Source organism: Anneissia japonica, unplaced genomic scaffold (assembly GCF_011630105.1).
Source record: "Anneissia japonica isolate Jap-2015-1 unplaced genomic scaffold, ASM1163010v1 scaffold2994_len2133135_cov197, whole genome shotgun sequence".
NCBI lineage: Eukaryota > Metazoa > Echinodermata > Crinoidea > Comatulida > Comatulidae > Anneissia > Anneissia japonica.
Genome location: NW_022728550.1, coordinates 264,755 through 277,081, shown reverse-complemented (window position 1 = coordinate 277,081; position 12,327 = coordinate 264,755). Strand labels below are relative to the sequence as shown.

Below are 12,327 nucleotides of genomic sequence, written 5' to 3'. Positions count from 1 at the left end.
GTATCATTAAAAAAAAATTTCACTGGATGTTAGAATTTCATTAATTTTGTTGCTCAAACAATTTACTTTGCAGGGATATAGCATATTAAATCAGCTTTCAAACAATACCAAATATGTGGCAAAGACAAGCCAAACCAGTCACTCGTCGCAAATTGTGTTTCAGAGAAAATAGCAAAAACATGCTAGAATGTAAAATTTAAAAAATCTATTTTATTTCACTAAACTGAGTTTTATGTATCTATAAATCATGCTGTGCTGTTATTTTTCCCAATGTTAATGTTAAAACAACACTTTTTAAAGATTTTATGATAGTTTCTGCATGAGAAATGCCTGAAATCATAAACTTTGAAGGCTGATTTCTCATATATTGTTCTTTAAACAGCTGTATGCTTAAATGCTTGTAACTTCATAAGGAAATGTCCGATTTGAATGATTTTTTTACTATTTTATAACTCTTATTTTACTCTTTAACCCTGTATTAATAACTCAAAATCGATTTTTGCGACGAGTGACTGGTTTGGCTTGTCTTTACCACATATATTATAATTACCATTGTGAAGGGTAGTGCAATACCGTGCGTCTGTGTACGTACTTCCAGGTGCTTAACTCAAAAACGGACCGATTTACTTCAAATTTTCACATTGATATGGCAGGGAAAGTGTTTGTAATCTCAGATTATCTTGTTGACCTAGGTTGAGAGGTTTTCAAAATATTTCTGGTGACTTAAAATACATGACCTTATATAAAATATTGATAATACAGTTGAACTTGCCTATTAGTCAAATCAAAAATGCCATTGAAAAATGATTCGACTTGAAGATAAAGTTTGACTTGCAGATTGTTATTGAATGGAAAACAACAATTTGGCAGGTAAAATAAGATAGACTTAAAATTATTTGAGTTAGGCAAAGTGGACTTAGGCAAGTTTAACTGTATACTACAGGTCATGATTACCAAGTTGGAAGAAGTTTACTAATGATATTTAAAAGAGAGAAATTCGAAGTACTGTATTTCACTTTTTCACATTGATTTTCAAGAAGAGATACTGTGTCACAATTTTCAACTATCAATTCAATTAGTCAATATTCTGCTACAACACTTGCCTTGGGTGAATCTCTTGTGATTTAATTAATACTGTAATAATATGTATAACACTAAAAAGTCTGCAAAAGGTATCAGTCTCATTATTAAAAAAATTGTGTTTACTCAACGAATCAAGCACCAATTCAAGCACTTCAAAACACCACTATCAAGTCTGCAGATGTGAAGATAATTAAACATTCAGTATTTAGTGTGCCGGTATCGTTTACCAGGAAAGGCTCATGGTATGTTGATTGCTCAAACCTTGTATTCAACATCCCAAATAAAAATGCCTCTAAACTTCTACGAAAAACAATAATTTCCAAAGGAAGTCCGCATCCAACCAGTGGCATATCAAGGGTGTGCGCAGTTCTCCAACAAATACTTGCGCACAACCCCAGTGGTTGGCGCCCCCGTCGCCCCCCCCCCCCCCAAATCACCTCATTTCGTGAGCAACTGCGTCCCCCACCTAATCATCAAGGCCCCACTTCACCTTCATGCCCTCCAACAGTCCTCCCCCCATTCAAGACTCCTAGACATGCCACTGCATCCAACTTTTTAACTTCAGTTTTTCCCATATCCAGTCCATTCCTCATCTGCATTCATTTCATGTGTTCTTGCTAAATCTACTCCACCATTCTTAGTGGTCCCTTGACAACAAGCAATAGTCAATAAAATATGGTTTTCCTGACTTCAACACTGATAATTCTTTGGTGTGTCATATACCAAACCAGCTCGGCACTCCTCCTCTGCTTCTCATTAGCTTTACACTTTCCTTTTGCTTCTGTTTTACTTCTTCAATTATTTTCTCCTCTGAATCTTCTTTTTTTGGGAATAGGTCAGGAAATTTGAATGTCTGACCTGCAGCCTAGACAATGAGAAGATAATTTAATTGTAAACAGAACGGATTATAAAGAGTATACTATGTCGACAATAAGCATACACCACTGAGCCAAATTCTGCGACAGCTGATAAAAAATAGCATATCTACTGGTAGTCATGACTGCAGGATTTGAACATGATAGTGAAATTGTTGGACTATATTGTCAATCTGAGAGATACCAAGATACCTACCAGATTCTCACAAAACAAAATGTTTTTTGGACGTGTAAATGTTACAAACTTGTAGCAGGGGATGCTTGCTACAGTATATATTTGTAAGCATGCATCCCATGTACACTTTCATGTATCAATATTTCAAAACTGTAAATGCAATAATTTCAGCTTCTTTTTTACATTGTAATTTTTATAGTTCATTATATTTGATCATTCTTTTAATTGTTTTACTGTATTTTAATGAATTTAACTGAATTTCCGACTTGGAGCAATAAAGTGTATCTTATCTTACTGGGTACAGTTAATTTTATTTATTTATTTGTTTGTTTGTTTCATTCATTCATTTATTCATTTCAAAAACCACATCCAACAGCAATCAATTGACAATAACAAGATATCTTAAAATATTTGCAATTGTACCTGAATAAATCAAATAAATGCTTACTAGTGTTACAAATGCAATTTTGTAGTCATCTTTTGGTTTAAATCTCCGGTTACGATGGTCTCGTTGTAGGCCAATGTATTTGATGAAAGTGTTTACCTGGGCAACATCCACACCATAAATCTTCTCCAGGTAGTTTTGTATATCAAACTTGGTCATTCTAGAAATCGGAAAATGAAATGACTCATTAATGTTATCACATAAATGTCTGGTTGTATAACCCAGGCTCTGAAGGAAACAAAAGTTGATGTTGTACAACTAAAGACACTGAAGAGGTGTTTGACTAAAAAATTGGGAACGGATAATATAAGATAAGTTTAAAATTTCAAAACTGGGGGTAAATGTCTGTAACCACAACACAATATTTTTAATCAATATTAATACTATTAATGGGATTGTTTGATTTCATGTATTTTACGGTATATATATGTTAAATGTAGTAAATCCAGATGTCAAGTTTGCAATTTCATGTGCACCTCTGACACATTCACTATTCCTAGTACTAATATTACTATTAGACCCCCTCCACTTACTTGTGATTCTTTTAACGTTATTTACATTTTATTTTGTAACAAATGTCAAATTGGTAATTACATTGGAGAGAGTGGCACTAAATTCCGCCTCCGATTTAATAATCACCAAAAAACCGTCAGAGACAACTCCACTGGTTTCCCAGTAGCCTGTCACTTCAATCTACCTAACCATAGCATTAATGACATAAGATTTATTTTGGTCGCTAATAAATTTTTATCCCTCTCACATAGACGCAAAGAAGAATTGAAGTGGATTCTTAGAACCAATTCTTATATTAACGGTTTAAATAAAGACGGAACCATACTTATCAGACTATTCATTTATATATACTTAATTTTTTTCTTGGTTCCTAGGCCTTTATCCAGCTTTTATCTACTTTGTTTATTCCATATTAAGTAGAACGTTTAGGATGCGCATCTTATTACGTGCCTTTGTTCTTTACTGCTGATTCGATGTTCTGTTTTTGTTTCATGTGCGAGTGTTGCTTTACTTTGTATTTTTTGTCAGTTGTCCTCACACTGAGGAAGAACACAGGAGTGTTTGAAATATCTGTGAATTAATAAATTATATTGCTTCTAGTATGTGTTTACAACTCATAGCTGTTTTTTATTGCTGTCTTTCTATATTTTATATATATATATATTTGGTTCATTGTATACTACTACTATATTAAGATACTCACTCTACCGGACACTGAAAAGTAACAACATTGGGAGGAGTTGTTTCCCGTCCTCTCACTAATTTCATCCAAAACTTTGGAAAAAACACTCGGAGTTGAGGGTTCCCTGCCACATACAACGGATACCTATAAAACAAATATGATACGTTTTAATACAAGAACAAATTTGAATCTACAGAAATACAGGATAGCGAAGCATCTTATATTAGATCTAGGCCGAAACCTATGCACTCGATTGTCTAGGTCTAGATGAAGGGTGCAGGTCAACTCGGCCACAAGTCAACTCGGCCACAAAAAGTTCGGCTACAGCCAACTCGGCCACAAGCCAACTCGGCCACAAGGCAACTCGGCCTCAAGTCAACTCGGCCACAAGATATTTAATATAAATCTCTGTAGTTTTTGCATCCTTTTTCTTCAATATAATGATTAAAATAAAGTACAGTATATTTTAGTAAAACAGGACCACCACACTACCAAAAGAGATTTGAATGCTATTATTGCCTATGAATTAAAAAGAGTTATTTATTAATGTGTTTGTCTTCTGTTTACTCACAACATTCTACTTCAACAATAATATTAAACAACAATAACGACAATAAATTAATAATATTTACTTTAATAATACTAATTAGTCATTATGACGATAATAAAGGTGATAACAACAACAACAACATTAATAGTAATATTTATTTTAACCATACTAATAGTAATAATACTAGTATGGTAACAATAACGAAATTATTTAAATATCAATTTTAATAACTAATTAGTGATAATAACAATATTGAAGGTGATAATAGCAATAATACAACAATAATAAATTAAAGATAATGTTTATTTTTATAACAATAGTAATACTAATTAGTAATAATAATAATAATGATACTTAAATACTAGGCCTACTTAGTAATAATAGGGTAATAATATCGATAATAAAGGTGACAACAACAACAATAATAATATTAATAATAATAATAATATGAGAAAAATACCAATAAAACACCAACAACAATAACTTTTTAAATTACTATTATTAAAATAATAATACTAAGACTAATAAATAATAATAATAATAATAAATCGAAAATTATTTATTATTTATATGGTACTGTAATAATAATATCAGCAAGAATTTGAACAATACCGTATATATAATGTTAATGCTAAGACTAATAATTAATATTAAAACTTAAACGGTAATAAAAACAACAATAACAACAATGACAACAATAATAACAGCAATAATAATAACAATAATACTTGATGAATTACTCCTTCAAATTGTAGTACCAGTAAATGACTTGTGGCCGAGTTGACCTGTGGCCGAGTTGATTTGTGGCCGAGTTGACTTGTGGCCGAGTTGGCTTGTGGCCGAGTTGACTGTAGCCAAACTTTTTGTGGCCGAGTTGACTTGTGGCCGAGTTAACTTGTGCCCGAGTTGACTGTGGCCGAGTTGACTTGTGGCCGAGTTGGATCGAATTCTAGATGAAATATAGGTCTAGGCCTACGGTGTGGTGTGAACCCCTCCGTGGGTCCCTATGCTAGACAAGCCTCTCGCGTGCTGTGCTCCAATCCAGCCCAGCCTAGATGGAGTTTCACACGGTATGGTTGTTTCGCATTGTTTCTGTCCGAGCACTACAAAATAGTAATAACAACAACTCATAGGCTACAATTAAACACATGGTTTGCAATGCATACCTGGTATATAAACCCGCCATTTTATTGTAATCAAATAATAAATAAAACCAAGATATTATCACTGCTCTTCTTGCGGCTAGCCTAGGCTAAGCTAGCTCTCTGATTTTGTGTCACAAAGCGCCCTCAATTAGAAATTGCCAGTGAGCGCCACATTGACTGGTAACGGGAACCAGGGAATATTAAAGTAAATACTGTACAGTAATTGTATGAGAATCGAAGAATACAGATAATTAAATTATATTTGGTCATAAAATTAAAGGAATAACACGACAGGCTTGTCCATAATGCTCTCAGAGCTCGTTTTTTTTTTTTTGGGGGGGGGTTTTTTATTTTTGGGTTTCTTACAAATACAAAAATAAACCTATATGCACAGTCATCACTGTTTTAAATTCATATGGGTTAGTATCTTCTCATTTGAATAAACTGTATAGTAAGTACGGTAATAGCCAAGATAAAATTAATTGTAAAAATGTAAAGTTTTATGACGACATAATTTAACACTGACAATAACCATGAAACAAACTGTGTTAATAGGTCGGAAATAATTGTTCATAGTTTACTGAACACAGATTGTTCCTCAGGGCCTTGAACGCAGATAATATTAGGAATGAGTGAACTTGTGAACTAAATGATATATATGATTGTAAACCTCCCGTCACACCTAAAGTTTCAATTACCTTGCAAATATCCTGAGTCAATTAACATAATATTCGTGTATAGGTCTATTTTACTATTTTACTATTTTTTCTAACCTGTCAATACAAAAAATTATTTTAAATTCTTATGTCAATTTATACAATGTCCTTGAAACGATGGTCTAGTGTCGATGACGTCATAACCTAACGTCATAACTATTGGGGTGAGGCGATCGCGAGTGGAAGAGCCTTCTCGGGTAAGTACCGGAGTCAGTGCTGAGTGTGATACTGTTACCCCATACGCAATAGACCTTTCCAGAGTGTCAATCAAACTTGTTGTCCCACAAACGCACGTGTTCACGTATGTTGTTGCTAAGGTCCCACAAGACTGCCGACGCGTCTTGTGGGACCTTAGCAACAATATCCAAGGGGCGGAGCTTAGCGGAAAGGTCCATTCAGCTCAATGGCACTTCATTTAAATTTATTCAATAATCCAAACATGAAGAAACCTCATTCCACTTACTGTACAATGGTAAAATTACTATTAAAATAGAGTAGGCCTATGTTAAGTAAAACTTAGACACCTCGCTAATAACAAAAAAGTCTAACGAACAAAGTTTTAAATAAAAGGAATTCACTTCAAAACGATAGTTTTTAAAACTCATTAGGAGGAGTAGTTTTATGATAATTTCTAGAATTTCATTACGGTATTTAGGAAAGCATTACTTCCGGGGCCTAAATAAACAAATTTAATAGGTCTACTATCGAAAATACCATTGGATTCGAAAAAACATTTATGGCAATTAATTAAATCAATCTCTTATTCCACACTAGGTACAACTTTTACAGGCTATTTGCTTTTCATTGTGTCTCCTCCATCAGTATCTCAACTTTTTATCATTCTTCATGAGGTGTTCATATTGTATTTTATTTATTTTGATAAATAAATAAATATCGTATCGTATCGTCAAATAGTATCTTTGTTTCACATTTCATTTAAGTGAAAAGGGGGCCATCACAAGCGCTGCTCTTGATATTGGAGGACATTTGAAAATTAAACTAAGAAGTATTAAAAAAAAAAAAAAAAAAGAAAGAACAATGATGAATGAGCTAATGTTTAGTGTAAAGTAGGCATATTTACATTTTGAGGTTCTTTTTTTACGCTTTAGTTAGGCCCTACATGACCACAAAAAATACCATTCAAAGTGCGCTTCACATCACATGTTGTATCTGAACATGCAATACATGGTTCACTTACTTTGATTAAGAAAAAGTTGTGCAGGCCATACATAGAGTCCCTCTGGTACTTAGGTATTTATTTCGGTGATAAGATTGTGTCAGATCTAACTGTATAAATGTACTATATTGCCTATTTGATTGAACATTTAACTGCACATAATTATGCATATTTTGTATATATGTATACATATATACTATGCAAATTGATTTAATTATATATTATAATATAAACTTAAAAACATATGAGCAGCCATATGATTGGATATACATGGACCATATGATGAGTGTACCAAATGTAAAAACCATAAAACAACAAATTATCAGTCATATATTTGCCATTGAAACTGAAGACAGTCTAAAGTTGTTCACCATCAATCATTAGACAATGAATAACTATGATACCGTATCTATTCAAATAAGTGCCCCTGGGCATTTATTGTTAAGAAGGGTTTTTTGGAGGGGAAATTTAATTGAGGGAGGTGTTTATTTGAGGGAGGCATTTATGTTTTTTTTTTTTTTTTGGTGTGAAATGGATATGTATACTCAAATGAATGCCCCTTAATTTAACTGTAAATGTGGAATTACAACACATAATTATTGTCAAAATGTTTTATTGCAGACTATTGATTAGTACCATGTTAGAAAATATGAAATTCTACTGGAGTAGAACTTTAATAGAATATGTTGAGAATGAGGTTGCTTCGATTATATTTGTTTGATTCGTTTATTCGAGAAAAAAATAAATGCCTCGTGGTGTGTTATTTTAAGAGAAGTATTATTCAGTAAAGTAATAAAAAGTGATCGGAAGTTAGCAATGCTTACTGGCTTCTTCTGGAAACATTTATTGTTTAATCAATTTCTATGTTTGGAAAGTGGGAAAATTCTAACACCCATGAAATTCCTTCCTCTTCCCTCCTTTCTGGTTCTCTGTTTTCCAGATCCAGGATCAGCCATTAACTGGAGAAGTAAGTATTTAAAGCACAATTTCCATAGGGATGTAATGATCTAACGCTGATTTTGTGTGTGTAACAACTACTAATGAGTTCACTGGGTCATTAGTTTATGTTACAATACTACATTTTATTACCTTCAGCTTTTAGTTATTGGCACAAGTAACAGATCATGATGCTTTTGTGACTCAGATATGTTATTGGTTATACAGTGATTCTAAATAATTTGACCAATCTTCGAATAATACCAAAATATGTTATAGTACCTGATACAATTTGCAGGTAATGAAATCAATGACATAAATAACATTAATTGCTAATTAACCATTCCTAATAACAATTTTGTTTGTATGTCTCTTTGTTATTCGACCATAAAAAGTTTAATAGATAGACCAATTTTTGAATAAATATGAAAAGATATATTGTACTCAATGTACATAGATTCCTGGTTCTTAATAGGCGGCCCGTGGTCTAAAATATTTGGCCTGTGAAGCAAATTATTCTGGCCCTCAAGAAAAAATAAAATTATAAAAAAAATTAATTAAAGAAACTCAAATTAATAACCATTCGATGAATATTTTTTTTTTCAATAAAGTGAAGGCCAAAACACAACACTGCTTACAGTATGTGAAGTAGGGGTGACTCCACTCAGATCTAGAATTAAATTTGTTACCAAAATATCTAGTTTTACTTTGTGGAAAAAAAGACCAATTCAGGAAATGATACTTCGTTTACTGTACAGTCAAATTTGCACAAGAAAGCAAGACATGACAAGTTCTATTACCAGTCATCGACAACAATCCATGTCAGGCAACGCTGCAACCCATAGTTTTAATACCAGATCCTAAGAACACCAGAATGAATGGAAATTTAAATAGAATATTCACAAATTATGGGTTTCACTACTTAACGGTTTTAAGTATTCCCCACACAAACTCTAATTTCGCAAGAATTGAAATTAAGAGGTTGTGACAGTTGCGGAGGTACAACCACTCATTTTGTTTTATCGTCCCTCAATACTGTAGATGTTGATTATTTTTACTTTAAAGTTATTTGTAAAATTTATATTTCCTATCACCTTGAAAAAATAGAACAGATATCAATACTATTCACTTAGGACTTAGTCATCTATTACGTACTCTGTCTCATCTGATGATGCCATAATATTTTTTGAGCCCATTGGCATTCTTTTATGTAAACCTGCAGGCTTGATTGACTGCTACCACATACTACATACAAATGCTTTCACAGAACTTTAGTATGTACTAAGCTCACTAGGCATGCTTACTACCAGTTGTCATGGGGTCCTCCACATGAGCTGTCTAGGGTTAAAAATTGTGATTCATTCAAGGATGCTGTATATTTTTGCTGAATTTTAATCTTGTCGCTATGAGTATTCACCCTTCATTGATTAATTCATAATTAATAAAGGATATCCAATTACTCTTACCAACTAATTACTGAACAAAGATGGGAAGAATAGTGAGATAATGTGTGTGTGTTTGTCTGCCAGTGCTAGAAAACATTTGCATCACTCTAGTTTATGCATTTACTTGCACTTACATAAACAGCAATATGGATAAGCTAATGTAGACTATGATGATTTCTGCATATTATAATCTATAAAAATCATGTAACATAGTGAACATATTCTGATTTATTTACTCTTGAATATTTTTGTACATGTTTACCTCAATAGTGCTCAAGGGTCTTATTAAAACACTGCTACTATACTGTAAATGTTTACTAAAACAATATTAGCAATGTTAAAGTATGTACACTGGTGATCAGGATGCAACATTGCTATGCTTTATTGATAGTTTCTACTGTAGAGTAGTTTTTACTCATAAGAAAAAAAAATGGAATGTATGATTTAAACACAATACCCTGGTTTTGAAGTCAAGCATCTCAATCACCAAACCACAGCTCCACTCTATCAACATTGCAGGAATTGAACCTAGGACTTTGGTTAAAAAGACGAGCATCTTCAACTACTAAATCGCAGAACTCCATTCAATCAACATTGCAGATATCAAGTTAAGAATCTGGGATTAGAAGGCAGGCATATTAACCATCAAACCACACCATCATCATCATTTTCCGGTGCTGTGCAACCTTATTATTAGTGTCTTGTACAAGCTAAATGGTAGGCTTCACTGCTCGCAGATGTGTTGTCTTCTCTCTCTTAAATGGTAGATAATAATTATAGATTTATATAGCACATATTGAAAGCCCTCTCTGCGCTTTACATTATCATTACCCGTCATTGGATTAAACACCTATGGAACACAAACTCAAGCTCCCTGGGGGAGTATTCCATAACGTTGCAGCAGCTACATCAGTGCATTTAACCCTACCAGGTACCCACTTACGTTCCTGGGTGGAGAGAAGCAATGCAGATAAGAGGACACAAGTGAAATGCGCAGCTAGAGATTGAAACCCTGAACTTGAAATCACTTCCTTATCTTTTTAAAATAAATCAATCTCTTTGTTGAAATTTTTTATTTTCAATTTATTTTCTAATGCTTCTTTTTTCCTAAATTGTACCCAAACCGACGGGTTTGGAAGGCATGCATCTTATCCACAAACCCACTCAGCTGCACTCTATTAATATTGTAGGATTTCAACCCAATTATAAAGGTTTGGAAGCCAAGCATCTTAAGTTTCAAATCGCATACCTTCACTCCAGCGGCAATGATTTGAACTCATGCTTTTGGTGTTAGAAAGCAAGAATCTTAACCACTAAGCAACAGGTCTGCTTTATCAGCATTGCGAGATTCGAACTTAGGACCTATGACAAAGCAAAAGCTCCACTGCATAACATTGCAGGATTTGAACCAGAACTATAGGTTTCTAAGGCAGTCATCTTAACCATTAAATTATAGCTGCACTTCACTGGTTCATAAACTTTAGCAACTTACACTAACTTTCGTCATTAGTGATGTCTTGTACTTGGTTTTTTTCATTTAGTTGATTTTGTGTTAATTTAACTGCATACAGTAGCCTAATTGCAATAAAGTATTATTTTGATTTGACTATAAAAGTAACAGGCCTATTATTTTAAAAAATGTTCCGTAACTTTTTGTCATCTCAAAATATACAAATACTGTAGATGGCCTTTATTGAGATTAGAATATCAACAAATATGGTTATTATTTTGTTCCAGTTGTGTGTAAGCTACACCTTCTGTTGTGAGCATCTTCTCAGTCGTGGCGCCAACCGGGGCTGGAGCCATTTTTTCCTCCGTCGGACAGGCTTGGACCCCCCTGTCATCCGACGCACGACTAGGTTGTCTGATCAAAAATAATAATTTGTCTATCCAAATAACGTTAATTGACTGCCAATCCCTAATATTGTGGTCTAAAAACACATTTTGGACCATACTAAGATACAAAAGCCTACAAGGGAGTTTTTTCATTCTGGGCAGTCGACCGAGGCTTCATTGGCCCATTGGCTTGGACCCCTTCATCGGACATGTCCCAACACTTGTTGCCAAATTTCTGGCACCACTGCTGATCTTTCTCACATACCATCGTACTGAACTTTGTTTTTCTTTCCTTTTGAGGGATGCGGTATAAAGAGGACATCCAAATTTTTGGTGTTTCAGTTGTTTCCAATACATCTATTGTCAGCATTTCTATTTGGTATACTTTACCATCATAACTGGACTTTGGTAACTCCAGTTCTTTATTAACTATTTATACCTTGGACATGAAAGATACCAAAATATATATTGTCCAATGGGCTGCAGTCTGATGTGTGTTTTGATTGTTTGATGTGGATTAAACAGGCTTCGGGGCAGAGTGACCTCTTTATATTGTTTGGAGGTCAAGAAGTAACCTACAATTGAGAGTACTGTATTTTAAAGTGCTACAGTCTGAAGTAAACATGGTATTATTATGTACTGTAGATTCTGAGGTGTGAAAAAAAAAACAATAAACGAAATTCCTTATCCCCAGTTTACCAACTTAATTGCAGGCTACCTGTTTTAAAGCCCAAATACACTACTTTGAC

General features: G+C 33.6%; 1 protein-coding gene across 1 annotated transcript; it reads right to left on the bottom strand.

The window, feature by feature from the left end:
- Positions 1 to 677: 677 nt before the first annotated feature.
- On the bottom strand, positions 678 to 5,597 carry LOC117114324 (39S ribosomal protein L23, mitochondrial-like). The gene is made up of 4 exons (XM_033257970.1): positions 5,490 to 5,597; positions 3,795 to 3,917; positions 2,582 to 2,738; positions 678 to 1,948 (listed from the first exon to the last, which is right to left on the bottom strand). The coding sequence occupies exons 1-4, from the start codon at positions 5,507 to 5,509 to the stop codon at positions 1,799 to 1,801; spliced, it is 450 nt and encodes a 149-aa protein (XP_033113861.1). The 5' UTR covers positions 5,510 to 5,597; the 3' UTR covers positions 678 to 1,798.
- Positions 5,598 to 12,327: the final 6,730 nt, after the last annotated feature.